The following is a 20,083-nucleotide window of genomic DNA, read 5'->3' as shown; positions in this document are numbered from 1 at the left end:
TTACCAAGTCACTCAGCTCTTCTGACCCTGTATGCGTATCTATAAAGGGGAAAAACTGTTCTACACATTGCTTAGCCATTTTGCTAGCCCAAGTGGAACAATGGCCATTGAAGAGCATTGAAACTACTAAGGCTAATGTGAAGTGTTATCAGCACCAAAAGAAATCCCCACAGTGTGGGAGAGGCCGCCCTAGGTCAGTGGGCAGTTTTCTCGTATTGACCAGTAAATAGGTCACCAGTACCGCTCGATGTGACTGGGGTAGATCAGCCCCAGCTCTCTGGCCCAGGGGCTGGCATCGCCCTCTCTCCCACTTTGGCTGGCAAAGCCTGCTGCTGCCCTGCACGCACCCCTCGCTCCCAAGCACCAGCCTGGCTCTGCATTGCATTTGGCGCCTCATTGGTTCACATTCTCGGTTTCACTCCACTGGTATTCAAGCTGATTTTTGCTACCTTTTCCCTAGCACTTTGATATGGGTGAGACAGGGGAACCATTTTCCACGGGAGCTCAGCGGACAAGCCAGGAACAAGTCACCCAGGTGTAATACCTATGTGTCTGTGAACCAAGCCCAGGGAAGATCAGACAGGACACAAATACTTGGACACTAATGTTCATTATGCTTTTACTTCCCTCTTATAAAAATTGCTTAGGTTTCTAGCCAGGTGTGCGGGGGGGCTCAGTCCATGGTTTGGATCCTGAAGCACCAGGTAAATTCAACACATCTTGCTCTTGGAAGCACCGGGGCCCCTCTCAGTACCTGATATCACAATGCAGGTATCTTTCGACCGCCTCTTCATCGCCTTGTACGCAGCATCGGCGATGGCAAAGAGGTGAGGCGGCCGCTCATACAGCTCACGGCCCTTGTACTGCTCAATGGTGTCCCGCCCGTAGATGTTGAGCGACTTGTAGGGGTTCACTGAGACCACGACTTCTCCGATGAAGGTGTAGATGCGCCCTTTCTCGAACCTGTGCAGAAGCAAAGAAGAAAAGAGTGCAGCTGTGAGTACAGAGAAAGAGTAGTGCTTTCCACTGGGTCTCGTAACTCCCAGCAAGTCCAAATACCCGGGAGCAGTTTCCGGACTGACGTGTCCTTGCTTCTGTGTTTCCTTTGAGGGACAAGTGATCTGTAGCGATTAAGACCCAGCAAGAAGGAAGAAGGTAACATGTTGTGGGCTGGGAGTTTTGCTTTCAAAATACAGAAGGGTGAGAGGAGGGAAAAATTGAGAAACAGGTGCAGACAGCCTCGGAGCTCTGGAAGGAAAAGCAGGGCTTGCATCCACTCAACAGATGCTCAATTACAAAGAGGCCTGGCCACCTCCACTGTCCTCCTCTCCCTCTGGGAGCCCCACTCAACTGTCAGAAAAACCCATACTCAGACACTTGATATAAATCTAATTTTATATACTTTTTTTTTTTTTTGGTGACTGCCTAAAGTCCCATGATGTTGATAAATCATCATTTATTCACAAATTCCCCTTCCTTCTGCTACAATGAACAGCACTACAGAAAACGCTCCAGACACATAAGCTTATAAGGTGGTGCTCTTATTTCTAGGAGACAGAGTCTCAGGGATGGGTGAGTTCCTTGAAAGAGATGTGTGGTTTTTCAGAGTATACAGCATGATCCCATTTTTTCCATAAAACAAAGGTGAAAAGCCACCCCATTTTTATTTGCATATCTGTTCAGAGACATTTCATAGATGAATACGTGGTATGAGAAACCATGGAAGGCCGGCGCCGCGGCTCACTAGGCTAATCCTCCGCCTAGCGGCGCCGGCACACCGGGTTCTAGTCCCGGTTGGGGCGCCGGATTCTGTCCCGGTTGCCCCTCTTCCAGGCCAGCTCTCTGCTGTGGCCCGGGAGTGCAGTGGAGGATGGCCCAGGTGCTTGGGCCCTGCACCCCATGGGAGACCAGGAAAAGCACCCGGCTCCTGGCTCCTGCCATGGGATCAGCGCGGTGCGCTGGCCGCAGCGCGCCAGCCACGGCGGCCATTGGAGGGTGAACCAACGGCAAAGGAAGACCTTTCTCTCTGTCTCTCTCTCTCACTGTCCACTCTGCCTGTCAAAAAAAAAAAAAAAAAAAAAGAAACCATGGAAGAATACGTGTTAGCATGTGTTATGCATCCCTTTATGCACACAGTAGGGTGATATGGATAGAGGAAGATGAGGAGGAAGGCCATGTGGGCAGGTGGGAAGAGGCCATAGACCAAAGAACAAGGAGGAGAAGTCCCAGCATGTCTGACGTGACTACAGTGAAACACATCCATGTGTTTGTATTTACAGAGAAAACATTTATGCACAAAATTTGGAAAAGCCACACGTACCCACTATTTCCAGAGTACGTGAATCAGAGCTTGGATCTTTCTACACCAGCCACTGCCACAGAAAGCTCTGGCTGCTGAGAGGCAGGGGGAGATGTACCTGTGTCTTGCTCCCAAGAGCTGAACAAGAGGAGCACCCAGAGGGCTCAAATGCTGGCCCACAGACCGGGCAAAAGACACATCCTTAAAATTCCTTGAAGCCGGAATGAAGATGGTCAGCTATAATTAGGAGCAGAAACAAAGAGATGCTGATAATGTCAACAGTAAATTAAAAGCAAGATTTGTATCAAGTAGTTAGTATGTACTTAAGTAAGAGTTATTGGAGTGGGCGTTGTGGTGCAGTGGGTTAACCTCCCCTGGGATGCTTGCAGCCTACAGCACAGTGCCTGGGATTGAGTTCCACCTCTGCCTCCTGCTAATGCACACTCTCGGAGCTCAAGTACTTGGGTCCCTGACACTTACGTGGGAGACCCAGATGGCTGCTGCACGCATTTGGGAGTAAACCAGCAGATGAAAGATCTCTCTCTCTCTCTTGCTCTTTCAAATAAATAAAAGTATGAAAGTAAGTAAGAGTATTGACCACCTAAGGTTTTCTGTGCATCTTTCCACGTGGTTTTCCTATGCACCCTATTGTTAGTGTATCTGGCACAAAAGGCACTAACTGTGGACTCTTCTGCATCTTGGTGTGAATGCCCACGTTACAAACCCAATTACAGCAAGGCCTTGAGAATGCTACTTCATCTGCAAAATGGTGACAATAACACCCCCTCTGTCCCTCTTCCATTCAGCAAGTGCTTTTAAGAATAAGGCAATTAATCTTATGCTTCCAATCATGTTGCGCTTGAGGGAGATTCTTTAATAAATGTTTTTATTTTGTTAACATCGCTGCCGAAATCACAGTAATCCCTACACATGAGGAATAAGTGCAATGATTGCAAACCAATTCCCTGCCTCAGTTGTCAATCAACTACAAGTTCCAAGCAGAGTGTCGACACACCTCATGTTCAAAGACTGAAAAAAACAAACAATAAACCAAGAATCGTCACCCAGGTCTGTGTGGCTTAACCAGGACACCTGCAGCACACATTCAACAGGTATCTCCAAGAGCAAAGACGCAAAGGGCGAGATTCTTTAGATTCCACAAATGCTGTCCAAGTAGGAAAAATAAATAAAAGGGGCCAAAGAATGTTAGAAAGAGAAATGACTTTATAACTTCGAAACTCGATGAATCAGACAAAGCAGATAACATACGAGTTGTTAGAATGCAGCCCTAAGATTCCAGATGTGTCCAATAATGTAATTCCTCTCCCACTGAAAAAGTTTTAGGACCACTTAAAGATCATTCTTTTCTGAAATTCTTTATTTCACATAAAGTATTTTATGAAAACCTCTAGGCATCATGCTCTTGAAATACAATTAACACACATGTATACAATCATTGCACACATAGCTATTAACTAGGAGATCATGTCAGGGCCTCAGTAAAATACAATGTTAAACACAATGCTTCAGTATAGTCACAAAATGTTGAAAACTCACTGAAGTCTGATCTCAGTTCTCGGATAATGAAACTTTCCATTTTGGTTATGGCTTTAAAATCACCACTAGATGGTGCCAGTGTATACTTCAACACCTGCTGGAGATTTCAATTTGGTTTTTCGGGTGTGAAGGACACGGTATGGTATTGCCACCTGCACTCTTTGCCTCCAGGGGGCGCTGCAGTAGTCCCACGGGACAAATAGGCTGACACCATCTCTCGAGAGATCCAGGACCCAAACACACAAATACCACATCCTTTCTCTGATATGTGCTAATTAATCTAGAATTCAAAAAACCCACAATGTACAAGAATGAAGCTGGTATTTTATGATTTGATGACTGTTTATAGCCCTTGTCTATTTTCCTGTGGAACAGTGGTCTTCCTATTTTTACTTGTTGAACATTATGCTTAGTGGTGCATTAAGCCTGTTTATAAAGTAAAATGAAAATATGTCATTGTAAAAGTTTAAAAAAAAAAAAAGGAAAGAAGGAAGGAGGGGGAATTGAGGGAGGGAGAGTGAGAGATATGGTTATCTTAGAATTTTATCTATAAAATACATAATATCTGTTCTCTATAGTAATAAAATAAAAAAAAGAGATCAAGGGAGGCGTATCTATGACCTTTGTGTGCAAATCTTTCATGACAAACTTCTATAACATATTCTCTAAATATGTATTTACTGTGCTGGGCCTAACCCTGGGCATGAACAGAAACAGTAGAGACCAGGGAAGTCCTGGTGACAGATCACTCCAACCTCGTCTCCCAGGGAAGAGGAGCGAAGCATGACTGCAGTGGCAAAGGTCTTCACAGCAAGCCCCCTCGTGAGGAACTCTAACGGGGAAGGGACCCAGGCAGGGCACGCGCCTGTCTCCAGCTCTCCACGTCTCCCTGTCACGCCTGCATCCGAGAGCTCTCTGCAGTTCCCAGGGGCTCCACAGGCTCGCCCTGCCCCTTCATCCCCTGCGTGCTTGGCAGATGGCCACCGGGTCCTCAAAAGTCCGAGCACCAGGTCGCCCCCCGCCCCCACCGAATTCCCAACACCCCATCTTCTCCCAGTGATTAGTTGCCTAATAGCAATTGATTTTTTTAGAACCTATTTTCTTTAAGAAGATTAAAAACATTTATTCAAAGGACCAGATACTTTCATTGACTTTCAAATCAAACAAGGAGGTTCTAAAGAGTTTTGAATTAATGCGAAGCAGTGGAAAAAATACCAAGATGATGCCTTGGGAGAACAACAGCCCTTTCCACATGGGATCTGAAACAGTTACTTTTTTTTTTTTTTTTTCTGAGACGTTGCCTTGTTAACTCGCACCTGTCACTTCTATGCAAGGCCATCAGATGAATCATGGGCAAGCCACATGCAGAACACTAGGAGAAGTGCCAGACACTGCGGGGGGTGGGGGGTGGGGCAGCAGGCAGAGAATAGGAAGGCGGCTGGCCTAACCAGACAGAAAACTTGTGCTGAGAAATGTCGGCAACAGTCGGAACAGACGACGGGCTCCTACGTGATATGGCAGGACAGGCTTTGATGGCCAGTGAGGAGGCTCTGACTTGATGCAACTGTGGGCGAGTGTTCAGCCTCGTGGCTAAGACTGCTGCATCCCGCATCACAATGCCTGCTCCAGCTCCTGACTCCAACAAATGCAGACCCTGGGAGGCCGCGGGCGATGGTTCAAATAACTGGGTTCCCGCCACCCAGATGGGAGTCTTGGATGGAGTTTCTGACTCCCAGCTTCAGCTCCCAGGCCACTGTGGGCATTTAGGCTGTGACCCAATGGAGGGGAGCTCTGTCTGTCTCTCTGCATCTCAAATAAATGAACAAGAAACAAGGAAACAAGGAATCAGAGAAGACACTTGCAGCCAAAAGGATCACAAGGTCTCAGTGGGAGGAGTGGAGGTAGAAATTAGGAAAAGACAAGGAGTTAGTACAAAGGGAACTGAAAAGAATTTAAAAACATAAAGAATAAAATGAAGAAAAATAAATTTAACTTTGAGCTGGGCAGAAGAGAAAAAGGAATTTCGTTCAGATGATTACATTGCAAATGTGCTCTACTGCTGCTGTGCTGGATCCACTCACGAACAGAGTTCCATGTTATCCTTGGTTGACTTCTTCAAACCCATGGAGTGAATGAGTGAGGGGAAATTCTCTGTGGATGACCTACTGCACATTTAATAAAATCTTCACTCATAAATGACTCATTTACTTCTGGGGGAACGCACTCTGCGGGCAGGAGCTGGTCACATCCATCTGGCCTGTCCTTGCCTTTTCAGGACAGTGAAGACTGAAGTCGCCCTGAGCACTCGCATTCCCCACGAGAGGTGGTCATTTGCTAAGAACATTCTTGCACATTGCGTGGCCTCTTCAACCAGCTCCAACCTGGGTGCCACACCCGCACTCAGAGACTCTTCATCAGACTTCCCACGGGGAGCGCCCAGGGAACCCGCAGGACCCACGGTTGATGTTCCGTCCTCAGGTGGGTTTCTCCGCAGTCTCCAGCATCGACCCCATTCCCTTCTTCCGGGAGACCCTGTGCTCTGGGTTTTCTGCCCGTTTCTCTGGTTTGCTTTTTCAGTCTCCTTTGTGGGATCCTCCTTTTTTCCTGATCTCTAAATGTTCGCCTTCTCCAAGGTTGGGTTCAGTGGCAACTTCAGACAACACGCGAGCCCCCCACCCCGCCCTTACGCAGGATACAATGCTATCTTGGTGCTATGCTACTGTCTGAAGGTCAACAAGACTGCAAACCACAGGGAGGAAAGATGGCGCGATCTCCAGCCGCCACTTGCATCCACAGCACATGAGGAAGGACCATGGGCTGCAGTGAAAACCACACCTCGCTGAGGGCGGCTGCTAAGATTAAACATGGGGTCCCATGAAGCCTCAGGCATTGGAGCCGAGTTCTCAGAAAACAGACTGCAGGTGCTAGGTTGCCAAGAATGGCAGGGTCTTGGCACACAGGCAGCCCAGAACAAACGAGTCTCAATAGACACCTGGAGTGGCTGTGAGGAGGGCTACGTGGAAAAATAAGTACTTTTTCCTTAGCACCTTGTTGTGTGGTCGATAATGCTGATCAACTGAGAAGTAAGGCCACGTCCCCTGCAGGAGTCTCACAGTGCTCACTTGTTGACACTCGGGCGGCTCTCCTGAGACTTAAGGGCTGTGTGTTGGAGCCAAAGGGTTTAGAAGTAACGAAGCCCAGACTCAAGGGTCTCCTCATCACTCCACACTCTCTCCCAACAACTGACCACACTGAGTAGCCACATCTGGCGAGTGAGCTCATGTCTGAAATGGACAAGCATGGAGCCCATGACAGGACGCTACAAGAAAAAAGTGGGTAAATACTTTCACAGACAAAAGGCATATTAAGAATCACTACCCTGGGGCCGGTGCTGCGGCATAACGGGTTTAGTCTCCACCTGCACACTGGCATCCCTTATGGGTGCTGGTTCGAGATCCAGCTGCTCCACTTTTGATCCAGCTCTTTGCTGGTGTGCCAGGGAGAGCAGCAGAGGATGGCCCAGGTGCTTCAACCCCTGTACCCATATGGGAGACCCCAAAGAAGCTCCTGCCTCCTGGCTTTGGTACAGCCAAGCCCCTGCCATTGCGGACATCTGGGGAGTGAACAAGTGGATGGAAGATCTCACTATCTGTCTCTCTCTCTCTGCAACTCTGTATTTCTAATAAACAAAAAAAAAAATCTTTAAAAAAATCACTACACTGATAAAGAGGTATGTCATAATCTAGAAAAATTATGGGAAAAACAACTGTATGAAACCAACAAATTGTACAGATGATGTAACCCTCTAAAGCAAGGCATCAAGGAAGATACCATTTAAAAAAATGGTTAAATCTTAAAATTTTTATTTTATTTATTTTTAAGGATGTATTTATTTATTTGAAAGGCAGAGTTAGAGAGAGAGCAGGAAAGAGAGAGAGAAAGAGTGAGTTCTGGGATGACGGTGTCACAGGTGTTGGCTTTATCTGCTGCCCTACAACACTGGCTCTGAAAAAAAATCTTAAAATTTTTAAAAATTTGTGAGGGACAGAAAGGGTATGCTCAATTCACGGTTCACAGCACAAATGCTTGCAAGGGACAGGACTGAATTGGGGCAGGGGAGAGCCTGGTTGAAGCAAGAACTCAATCCAGGTCTCCCACATGGGTGCTCAAACCCAATTACTTCAGCTGTCACTGCCGGCGTCCAGAGTCTGTGTTAGCAGGAAGCTGGAGTCAGGAACCAGAGCCAGGAGCTGAACCCAGGTTCTCTGATGTGGGACATGGGCATCTTAACCTTTAGGCCAAACATCTGTTTGTTTGTTTTTCAAATGAGACAAGAAACTGGAAAAGCTAAATTAAAAAAAAAAAAAAAAAAGGTTAAAGAAAAAATAAAACCCACAGCAATGAACAGTGAAGGTCACATTAAGAGACACAAAAAAGGCAATGGTGCTGTGGCATAGCGGGTAAAGGCAATGCCTGCAGTGCCGGCATCCCATATGGGTGCTGGTTCGAGTCCCAGATGCTCCACTTCCCATCCAGCTCTCTGCTATGGCCTGGGAAAGCAGTGGAGGATGGCCTACATGCTTGGGCCCCTGCAGCCAAATGGGAGACCTGGAAAAAGTTCCTGGCTCCTAGCCTTGGATCAGCGCAGCTCCAGCCATTGCAGCCACTTGGGGAGTGAACCAGCAGGTGGAAGACCTCTCTCTCTGTCTCTCTCTGCCTCTCTGTAACTCTGTTTTTTTGTGTTTTTTGTTTGTTTTGTAACTCTGTTTTTCAAGTAAATAATATATATATATATATATATTTTTTTTTTTTAAAGAGAGAAACATAAAAAGGAAAATAGACCCAGCTAAAATGGACAAGGGCAAGGAGGAGTAGCCAAAATGAAAAGGAAAGGTCAAGTTGAAGTAGAGAGAAGAAAATGGCAGAAGTGGGCTGAATGCCTTCCCCACCAAGACTGCAGGAGTGCTGGCCCCGGGATCCGCAGATGTGACCTTATTTGGAAACAGGGACTTGCAGGTGATCAAGTTAGAATGAGGCCATTAGGGTGGACTTTACTACAAGGCAACTAGTGTCCATTTTTTTTTTTTTAAGATTTATTTATTTATTTGAAAGCCAGAGTTAGACACAGAGAGAGGAGAGGCAGAGGCAGAGAGAGGTCTTCCGTCCACTGGTTCATTTCCCAGATGGCCACAACGGCTGGAGCTGCGCCGATCTGAAGCCAGGAGCCAGGAGCTTCTTCCAGATCTCCCAAGTGGGTGCATGGGCCCAAGGGCTTGGACCATCTTCTACTGCTATCCCAGGCCAGAGCAGAGAGCTGGATTGGAAGAGGAGCAGCCGGGACTCGAACTGGCGCCCATATGGGATGCCGGCTTTGCAGGCGGCGTCCTTACCCACTACGCCACAGCACCGCCCCCTTCTAAGAGGAAGTGGACACCATGCGAAGGCAAACCGACAGCACCGCGATGACAGTCAAGGAGGCTGGAGTGTGCCGCAATCAGCCAGGCAACCCAAACCGGCGACGGCACCACCGACAGAGGGAGCCGAGAGGGCTTCTCCCAGCGGGCAGAGCACACAGCACGGAGGCAGCCATCTTGCTCCGGGACCCCCAGCCTTCGGAACTGCCGGAGGACAAGCTGCTTTGCGCGGATCCCCTCGGTTTCTGGTAATGTGTTACAGTAACCTGAGAGACACAAGTACAGCCCAGAAGAAAGTCTATGAAAATGTCTCAATCCCCCTTACAGTGAAAGAAATGCATATCAAACCAATCATAAGATACATGTTTTCACTTTCAGATCAAGGATTTTCCTAATGACAGAGCTCACACACACACACACACACACCCATCCACTAGTTCCCTCCCCAAATGCCCGCAACAGCTAGGGCTGAGCTGGGCCAAAGCCAGGGCCTGGAACTCAATTCCGGGGCCCCACGTTGGTGGCAAGAACCCAGTTACTCAAGTCATCTCTGCTGCCTCCCAGGGTCCGGGCTGGCAGGGAGGCGGGGTTAGAACACAGAGGCACTCTGGTGCGGGCTGTGGGCATCTCCTACAGAACCTTAATCACTGGCCAAGCACCCACCCTCAAGATCTTTTGAGAAAATTTTCATTGCATCATTTCACTAGGCACAATATGATACTCATTTTCTTTCATTGAGGTTTACAACAAAACCTTTCCACTAAATATGTTTTCTTGGAAAAAATATTTTAACTTTTCATTAGCTCATAACTGTGTACATTTATGGGATACAGTGTGATGGTTCAGTCCACGCACACAATAAGTAACGATCACATCAGGATAACTGACAGAACTTATCACTTCAGACATTTAACATTTCTTTGTGTTGAGAACATTTAAAATCCTGTCTACTAGCTATTTTGAAATACTCAATTAACAGCTGTCAAGGGAGTTCTGACAGTGAACAGTGTCAAAAAATATTACACCCCAACTCTCTGTCCTACCAGGGCTGCCAGCATAACTGGCTTGCCCACACCACTCTCCATCACTTCCAATCTCTCTCCCCACATAGCGGCAGGTGCGACCTCACGGTGTGGGCATCACTGCTCAGCCCCGGCCTTAAAGCTTCTCCATGGGAAGCCTTAGTTCCATGTCCATCTGACACCCAGGTACTGGTGCGTCTCCCGGTACCAACCCCTGTGCACGGCATGCTCTGGCCCAGAACACGGATCCTTGTCCTGTCATTCCACACCTGTATGGCAGTCATCACAGTAGTTTCTTGTGTTGTTTGTGAAGACATTTCAAAAATTTATTTATTTGAAAGAGAGAGACAGAAATACATATATATATATATATATATATATATAGAGAGAGAGAGAGAGAGAGAGAGAGACAGAGAGACAGAGAGAGAGAGAGAGACAGAGAGAGAGAGAGAGACCTTCCATCTGCTGGTTGCCCACCAAATGCCTGTAACATAGCTAGAGCTGGGCCAGGCCGAAACCAGGAGTCAGGAACTCCATTCAGGTCTCGAACATGGGTAGCAGAGGCCCAAGGACTCGGGTCCTCTTCTGCTGCCTTCCCAGGCGCATCAGCAGGGAGCTGAATCGGAAGCAGAGCAGCTGGGACTTGAACAGGTGCTCCAGTATGGGATACACAGTGTACACCCACACTCCAGTATGGGTGCACAGGCAGCGGCTTAACCATCTGCACCACAACTCTGGCCCCTCCCAAAGAGTTTTTTTGTTTACTTGTTTATTGTCTGAGAGCAAACCTATCATGTTGTTTTATCTTCAGCATGCAGTATAGGACTGGGCACTTAGAAAGGGAGAGTTAAATATTTGATGAATGGAAAAAAAAAAAAAAATGAAGGAATGGCATGAGTCCCTGTAACTCACCTCTGTTTTTTTCTCAGGAAATGAGTTACAGTACTCTGTAGAATATTCAAGTCATCAGGAGTGTTGCCTACCATCCCTTTAATTTGTTTTATTTATGTAGTTTTACTTTTCTTTCTTGGTGACCCCTCTGACTTTCAAAATGCAGGAAGGAATTAAATATAACAAGAGGTCACCTAGTTCTTCAAACATGGACCACAGCTGCACTGTTCTGACAGAAAATACTCTTCTCTTTATGTGGGCAATTTTCCACCACCTAGATACAGGTAGCAATTTTTATTCCAGAAAAATTAAGTTAAATGGTACCTAGTGAACACCCAAGATGCTTTTCATTGCTGGGGAAGGTTACCCAATACATAGGGTCAAAATGGAATTGGAGGCATCAGGACAAAGTCGTGGTAGGGAGGTGGCAAGGAGCAGGCAGAGGAGGGAGACACACAGCCCATGCACATGGCCCCCGTGTTCTTCCCAAGAGAGCTGAGAAGCTGGCACGCCCAGAGACGGGCTTGTAAACACCAAGGAATTCAGGGCTAAATCTGACTCCACCTCAGGGACATCAGTGGGACAGGCAAAGCACGAGACGAGTCTGGAATATCTCGTTGAGTCAGAAAGAGGGAGGTGCTCGAAGGATGATAGGTACATAGAAGCCTGCCTGAAGGGCTCCTGCTGGGAGCACAGGAGTATCCAACTACACTGCGTTAGTAACACATCAGAGGCCCGTGAAGAAATCAGAATCTGACGTAATGATGGCAGCCAGAGAGCAGGAAAGGCTCTTCATTTGCGCAGAGCTCAGTGAGCAAACATGGAAGCAATGCCATGAGAGAGGAATGACCAGTGGGTGCTCAAGTGAGTTGACAGGATGACAGGGAACAGCATAGACATGAAGCTTCCAGGAAGGAATTATGAAGGGAAAGTTAAGTTTACTCTCAAGAGACACCGAGGCCAAAATCAGCATCAGCAACACTAGAGCAAAGCGACACATGAGCCTGCAATGGTCAAGTTCACAGATCGACTGAACGAGGCCACAGGGTGCCCACGTGTTGGGCAAAATCTTGGTTGTGGGTGCGTCTGTGTGGTTCACGTTTGAATCAGTAGATGGAGTCACAGAGACATGCAGCCTGCTCCTGACCCAAACAGAACAAAAGAGGCAGGTAAGAAAGCATACTCTCCCTCTGCCTGGCCGTCTCCAGGCTGCGACTCGCTGTGAACCAGGGCTCAGGAAGCAACTCACGCCACTCACCCTCCCAGTCCTCAGGCCTTTGGGCTCGGAATGGAGCGGCACCATCTGTACTTCCGGGTCTTCAGGTGGCTGACTTCAGCTCTCAGCTTCTCCAATCATGCGAGCCAGTGCCTTCAGTCAGCGTCTTCACGTACATGAGAATATCATGGTATCCATCCGTCCTTCTCCAAGGAACACACACACACACACACACACACACACACACACACGAAGTCAGCCATCTACACAGGCAAGCTCCACATCTGTGGGCTCCCCCAATGGCAGATTAAAATTACCATAAAAGCTAAACTGAGCCAGTACCAAACACGTACAGGCCAGCTGTTCTCCTGATGACTCCCTAAACAATACAGTATAACAGATACCATGAGTACTGCATTTCCTTTTTACTTGATGTTATATGCAATCTAGAGATGACTTCAGATACTCAGGAGGATGTGCGTAGGTTATATGTAAATACTATGCCATTTTCTGTAAGGGGCTCTTGAGCATCACAGATTTTGGTACCCATGGGGAGAAAGGCGTCCTGGAGTCAGTCCCCCAGGGGGTCAGAGGGACACCGTGTGCCTATTTTCTATGAATTCTGGGGAAACTACAATGACACAGGTTCGGTGCAAAGAGTAGTCTGGAGGAACAGAGTTTTTTTTTTTTTTTTTTTTTTTTTTTTTTTTTTTTTTTTGACAGGCAGAGTGGACAGTGAGAGAGAGAGACAGAGAGAGAAAGGTCTTCCTTTGCCGCTGGTCCACCCTCCAATGGCCGCCGCTGCAGCCGGCGCACCGCGCTGATCCTGGCAGGAGCCAGGAGCCAGGTGCTTTTCCTGGTCTCCCATGGGGTGCAGGGCCCAAGCACCTGGGCCATCCTCCACTGCACTCCCTGGCCATAGCAGAGAGCTGGCCTGGAAGAGGGGCAACCGGGACAGAATCCGGCGCCCCAACCGGGACTAGAACCCGGTGTGCCGGCGCCGCAAGGTGGAGGATTAGCCTATTGAGCCACGGCGCCGGCTCGGAACAGAGTTTTAAAGATGAGTTTTCTGAGTCGGCTCTGGGGATTCTAGAATCTGCTCTCTGGTCTGACGGAAGACGTGGATGACTTTTGGAGAGCATGGGCAGTCCACGGCATGATCTGGCAATCGAGTAGCGCAGTCTCTGCCCCATGCCCCTAACAGCCCCTGGGAAGACGCAGAGAGCTGGGCGCTGTGCAGGCGATGCTGACGGATGTTTTCAGGAGCCTGACCAAAGCAGTGAGGTGGGCTGGGTGCTCCCAGTGACACAGGTCAGAGTGGGGAAGGAAAAGGATGAGCCCAGAGATTCCATCGGATTCCTGGAGCGAGCACTGCACAGCTGGCCCAGAGGGCCCTCTCTCCCCAGCCGCAAGGTTGAGAACCTAGACTAAAGCAGTGCTCCCTGGCAGGACACAGACAGAAAGACACAACAATCGCTTCTGTCCGGCCAAGATCACAGAACCTGAACCTAAGCAGGAGTAAACATCAGGCAAACTAAACGACAGGGCCTTCTCACAGCAAACACTGGAGAAGGCCTTGACCTGAACACAAAGAACGGCCGAACATTCCGATCACAGGGAATTAAAGAGACAAGACAACCAAATGCGAAGCATGCTCTGAGTGTGAACCCCAGGCTAGGGTGGGAAAGTGCTGTTAAGGATGCTATGGAGACAGCTGTTGAGACTGTACACGCATGGTGCATGAGATACTAGAGCTGTGTCAGAATAGTGCTTCCTGATCCTGAGCACTGCTTGGTATATAAGACAGTATCCTTGTCCTGAAGGCTCATGTTCTCAAGGCAGGTTTGCCTTGAATCATGCAGTGGCTAACTGGTGTGACATCTCCAATTAACTCTCACAAGTCTGTATGCACACGCACGAAAGAAACAGAAAACTACGTAAACATGTGGTAAAGACTCAGGGAGTTTCTTGCAGTATTCTTGCCATCTATTATAAATTTGAAATAATGTCAGTTAAAAGCTGCTAATAAAAAACCAACCCAAAAGCTTATTGAAGAGAATATACAGTGACTTTTATCTGTATTAACTTTGAACGGGCAGCGCAGACTCAGAACAAGACGTAAAACATGCGACTGAGTGGCCAGCAGAGCGGGGTTTCTCACATCCTGCCCATGGCCTCCTCCGCAGAGGCAGTCACTGCCAGGGCTTCCTTCCCGCCCAGAAGCAGTCTGTTCGTACACAAACACGTGCTACATGTAGCTTTTTTTAAACACAAATGGAAATTTTTTCTCTCCAATGAAAGTATTTATCTTGGCCAAAGTCTCATTCAAGAGGTAGAGAAAAGCCTAATTGTTTATGCCTGTGCATTGGCCCATTGCACGGGTGAATACACAATAATCTACCTGTGTCTAATCGGTCTCGAGAGCACGTTTGGCTTGTTCCCAACCTCTCTTCACTATAAAGAACACAGCTCTAAGTAGATGGGATATACTTCTCAGTGTGTATACCTGTAGACCACACTTCCGGAACCGGAATTCCTGGTTCAAAGGCTTATGTGCAATTTAAATGTGTCAATCATTGCCAAGTTACTCTCCAAGGAGACTACCAACTTGTATTCTTGCCAACAACATATGAGAGTTCTTGTTTTCTGGGTGCAGATTTTTTAAACCAATGATACCGGCCCTTGTCAAAAGGATAGCCTGGATTGCGGTGTGGCTGTCAAAGCACACAAAACTTTGACCTCTTTCTTCACGACACGCCAGCTTATGCCACCTTCATTAGGCTGCTGCCAACCCTCAGAAAGGGCCAGTGCACCTCCCCATTCTCAGCTGAGAATCACCCCCAGGGTGAAAGCAGTTTGACTCCACAGCAACAGAACCAATTAGTTTCATCCTCTTGGTCACACTGTGCATGCCTGAGATGGGCAGGGACCACATGTTGGACAGATCTTGAGCCTGAGAATTAGCCAGCCCTGGAGCCTGGGTTTGAATCCTGGATCTGTGTTACTGATCGTGTCCGTTCATGAACATCTGAGTAACTGTGACGTGCCCACGTGCCAGGCGCCAGGCCAAGGGCTAGAGTCCACAGATTAAGGCACGGTATTATCATTCTGCACTTGAAGGCTGACATAGACAATGCCACATAGTAAGCACAATGAACCAGGGTTTAAAACTTGGGTGTTTTTTATTCATCATTTTCCTCTTGTTCCAATCCCTCCCTCCACCCCGCCACATGCAATCACACTGTTTCAGAAAATATCTCAGGCAACATCAAAGAGGGCAAGAATGCCATGGGGAAGGAGCTCAGGGGAGGACACCTCATCCAACTTTAGGAGTGGGAAGGCTCAAAGAAAGCTCCCGATGCTATGCTGCTTGGTGCCTGAATTCTTTATGAGGTCCTGCAGTCTCCATGTAGGCAGTTCTAGCTATGTTGTGACTTACACTGCCTTAAGGTCATCTGCACCAGGAGTCTTTCTGGTGACCTCTTATCAACACACTGAAGACTAAAATGCACGACTTGGCAGAGAACATTCAAGAAGCACCAGCACAGCCTCCCGGGGTAGCATAGATGTGTGGGTATTCCCGGGACCATGGAGAACACAGGGAAGGGTGCAGGGATGAAGCCGGGGGCTCTGCAGCCTGTTGGCGGGTTAGCTGTGACCAGTTCTGTGGTTGAGTAACCTCTCCGCACCTCGAAGGTGGAAGGCTGGCAGTACCCCCCTCCCAGGATCACTACAGGAAATGAGAGATGCCATCTCAGGGCTCTACACACCGTGGATGCGTGCTAAGGGCACAGTCTTGCTAAGTCCTGTTTTTATCACGAGCAACACCTTGATGAGTAAGTCATCCAGAACGGCAGGGTGCGTCCTGCCTCCACTCAGGCTCCATGTCTGAGGGCTGCGTCCGAGCTGTCTTTCTAGTTGACCCCACAGCAGGGGCTTCTGGGAGCAGAGTGAATGTGACACCGCGTCTGCAGAGTACCCTTCCAGCTGTCCATGAGGCCCTCAGAAGCCAGCAGCCCTCAGTAGAAGTGAGTGAGGGCCCTGCGGCGGCTGTCCTGATGCTCTGAGCTCCTCTCCTGCTTTTCCTCTCCCAGAGCATCTTCTGTTCATGTGGGCAGCAACCATGCTGTGCTAGGAGTACAGTCGGGAAACGCCTGGCTAAATCCCTTTTACCTTTTCACTTTCCACAGTGAAAGAAGTCCCATTTTTGATAGATCCATTCTAAGTATTGCTTACTTTTTCAAAATAAGTGGGGTCTTTACAAAATTCACATAAAATATGTATTCTGGGAAAAAAAAAAACTATGTGTGGATTTCCAAAATAATTTTGTACACCAACACTCCATTTTCCACAAAGTTTTTGAAATCCTCTGTCAAAGAATGCTTTGTGGATACTTTTTTTTTTTTAAAGATTTTATTTGAAAGGTAGAGTTACACAGAGAGGGAGGGACAGAGAGATCTTCTGTCTGCTGGCTCACTCCCCAAATGGCCTCAACAGCCAGGGTTAGGCCAGGCAGAAGTCAGGAGCCAGGATTTTTATCCAGATCTCCTACATAGGTGCACAGGCCCAAATACTTGGGCTGTATTCCGCTGCTCTTCCTCGGCCATTAGCAGAGAGCTGGATTGGAAGTGGAGCATCCAGGACACAAACTGGTGCCCATATGGGAAGCTGGCATCACAGTTCACAGCAGCAGTTCTATCTGCTATGCCACAACACCAGCCCTGAGAAGGACTAGTTTTGTAAAGACTTTATTTATTTATTTATTTATTTGAATTAGAGTTACAGACAGAGACAGGGAGACACAGAGAGAAAGGCCTTCTATCCTCTGGTTCACTCCCCAAATAGCTACAACAGCCAGAGCTGGGCCAATCTGAAGCCAGGAACCAGGAGCCAGGAGCTTCTTCCGGGTCTCCCACATGGGTGCAGGGGCCCAAGGATTTCTACTGCTTTCCCAGGCCATAGCAGAGAGCTGGATCAGAGGAGGAGCAGCCGGGACTCGAACTGGCGCCAATGTGGGATACCGGTGCCGCAGGCAGAGGCTTAGCCTCTACTACTGGCACCAGCCCAGGGAGAGATGTCTTTGAAATGTTCTTATGGATGTTTCTCACTTTATGTGTAGTCATTCCCTCATTCCTTTAATGAGCACTTGTTCCAAGCACCATGAGCCATGGGAAGAGTAATAAAGAACAGCCCCTTGTCTACCCTGGGCCTGGGGAAGGAGGAGAGCGCTGATGGGGCCTGAAATGCAATAGAATGGGCGCTGCCCTGGTGGAGCAACAGGAAAGTGCTGAGGGGTTCAGAGTAGGGTGAAGGGCTCAGGGGACAGCAGAGGCCACGCTGAACGAGGAGCGTATGGAGCCCCAAGGCCTTGCTGGCATCGTAGAGCTTGCAGGCTGAATCTCAAGGGCAGAGTTTAAAAAACTGATCACCTTTGCTTTTTGTGAAAGTTCCCTCTGGCTGCAGAGTACAAGGAAGCCAGGAGGCTTCTGTACTATTCCCGGGAAACAATGGAGAGCAGTGGGTGGAGGAAGAGAGAAGTAGGTAGGCTCTCAGAGTAGACGTAGAATTTATGAGGCGGTGTGCTGGGGGAGAGGGCACTGAGGCATAGTAGGCTAAGCTTCTGCCCATGGCAGCAGCATCCCATATGGGTGCTGGTTTGAGTCCCACTTGCTCCTTTTCTGATCCAGCTCTCTTCTATGGTCTGGGAAAGCAGAAGAAGCTGGCCAAGTCCTTGGGCCCCTGCACCCATGTGGGCGACCTGGAAAAAGCTCCTGGATCCTGGCTTTGGCTTGGCTTAGCTCCATCCATTGCAGCCATTTGGGAAGCGAACCAGCAGACAGAAGATCTTTCTCTGGGGCTGGTGCTGTGGCGCAGATTAATCCTTCACCTGTGCTGCCGGCATCCCATGTGGACACTGGTTCTAGTCCTGGCTGCTCCTCTTCCAATACAGCTCTCTGCTATGGCCTGGGAAAGCAGTAGAAGATGACCAAGGTGCTTGGGCCCCTGCACCCATGTGGGAGACCTGGAAGAAGCACCTGGCTCCTGGCTTTGGATTGGCACTGCTCCAGCCATTGCAACCATCTGGGGAGTAAACCAACAGAAGGAAGACCTTTCTCTCTGTCTCTCCCTCTCCTTGTCTGTAACTCTATGTCTCAAATAAATAAATAAATAAAATCTTAAAAAAAAATCTTTCTCTGTTTCTACAATACAACACGGACTACACGGAGGACAGCACAGAGCACACCAGGAGCACAGCGGCCCTCACTTGTCAGGAGCTGCATAGGAACCGCATGCACTAAAGAGATGGGAGCTATCTGGGTTCTGATTTAAATTTTTTTTTACTGAGGAATTTCACCACATCAAGCTACCTTCCTGGTTAAAGAAAATAGAAACAAACATAACAGTTTTCCTCAGAAAAAGACTGTCAATTAAGATTCAGGCATTTGATTAAAAGAATCCAGGGAAGGTGCTGCCCCCTTTCCCGTGTCAGCGCGTGTGTACATCACAGAGGCATATATAGTATGGCATACCAAGCACCCAGAAAGGACAGGCACAAGGAGCTGGACCAGAACCCAAGAACGAAACTTTCCTATCAATAATACAATGACAACTGCAGTTTTCTCCTGGAATCAATACTATAATTTCCCTAACATGAGGTTCAGTTTTATGTATCTATTCCACTTAAAAATGATCTCTCAATATGGGAACCATTTGGCTACCTGGTCTGCGTGGGGAAGTAGCTAACTGTGCTCTGCCTGAGCCAAGGAGAAACCCCACTGGTTGAAACACAAGCTCACACAAATGCACGGCAATCAGGCATGTTAAGTAACAGTATGAACTGCTTGACCTACAGCAGAGAACCCTCTTCAAAGGTGGCCAAGAAGTCAGTCTCGCGGACGTTGGGGGACTTGAGCTAAGCAGGGCAGCTTTAGGATTCGCATCCCTCCTATGCAGGGAGGAAGCCTCCTCACCTCCCAGGGCCCTGGGGTATTCCAGCGGGGGTAGGGTCGCTGGATGACAGGGGGCCTGTCAGCACACCTGCCATTTTTTAATAAGTGACGGAAAACCTTATCCATATAACAGCACTACTTTGTAAAAACTGGAGCTCCCTATCCCAACACATAGTGAACTTGTCAGCATTGATGCTGCTGAAGTGAGGATTTCCCAGGTGACACTGCAAATCTTCAGGTAGCCCTATCAGCAGCTTTTGGGGGACAGGCCGGGTGCTCACCGTGACGGGAGATGTCAAAGGGAGATAAACGGGTAAGGTCAAGAACAGATCATTTCCATTTCAGTTTACTGTAACAACATCTGTTTCAAGCTCAATGAGCAGGTCACATGAAATTAATACTTACCGTGTATCTACTCTGTGCCTAGAACTGTGTTGGATGCTTTTCACATACGTTGCTAATCCTAAACTTACCAAGTATGAGTAGAAAAATCCTCCCAAACCCTCCGTTGTTACGCTGCATGCCTCGTTTAGAGCTCAGGTGGAAATCACCATTTACTGAAGTCGATCACTTAACCCCAGTTGGGAGGAACCAGAAGGACAAAGCAAAGCCCTCACGGCCTGGGAAGGGGCTCTGTCTCCACCGAGGGATGGATCTGGTTTCCCAGAGGCTCCCAAGTCATGGGTTCAGCTTTTGCGTCTGTGCAGGTGAACCAACACCCACCACAGAACTGA

The 20,083-nt window shown here is 48.2% G+C and overlaps 1 protein-coding gene across 1 annotated transcript in view; it reads right to left on the bottom strand.

Moving 5' to 3' along the window:
• The window catches only part of MYO1D (myosin ID), a 340,304-nt gene that overhangs the window by 242,660 nt on the left and 77,561 nt on the right, over positions 1-20,083 (bottom strand). The window contains exon 2 of the mRNA XM_051824625.2: positions 755-963. Within this exon, the coding sequence (XP_051680585.1) occupies positions 755-963 (209 nt within the window). The remainder of the gene's footprint in view (positions 1-754; positions 964-20,083) is intronic.

The sequence above is a fragment of the Oryctolagus cuniculus genome, chromosome 17 (assembly GCF_964237555.1).
Source record: "Oryctolagus cuniculus chromosome 17, mOryCun1.1, whole genome shotgun sequence".
NCBI classification, from domain to species: Eukaryota; Metazoa; Chordata; class Mammalia; order Lagomorpha; family Leporidae; genus Oryctolagus; species Oryctolagus cuniculus.
The sequence above is the reverse complement of the archived record's forward strand: the minus strand, read 5'-3'. Positions and strand labels throughout refer to the sequence as shown.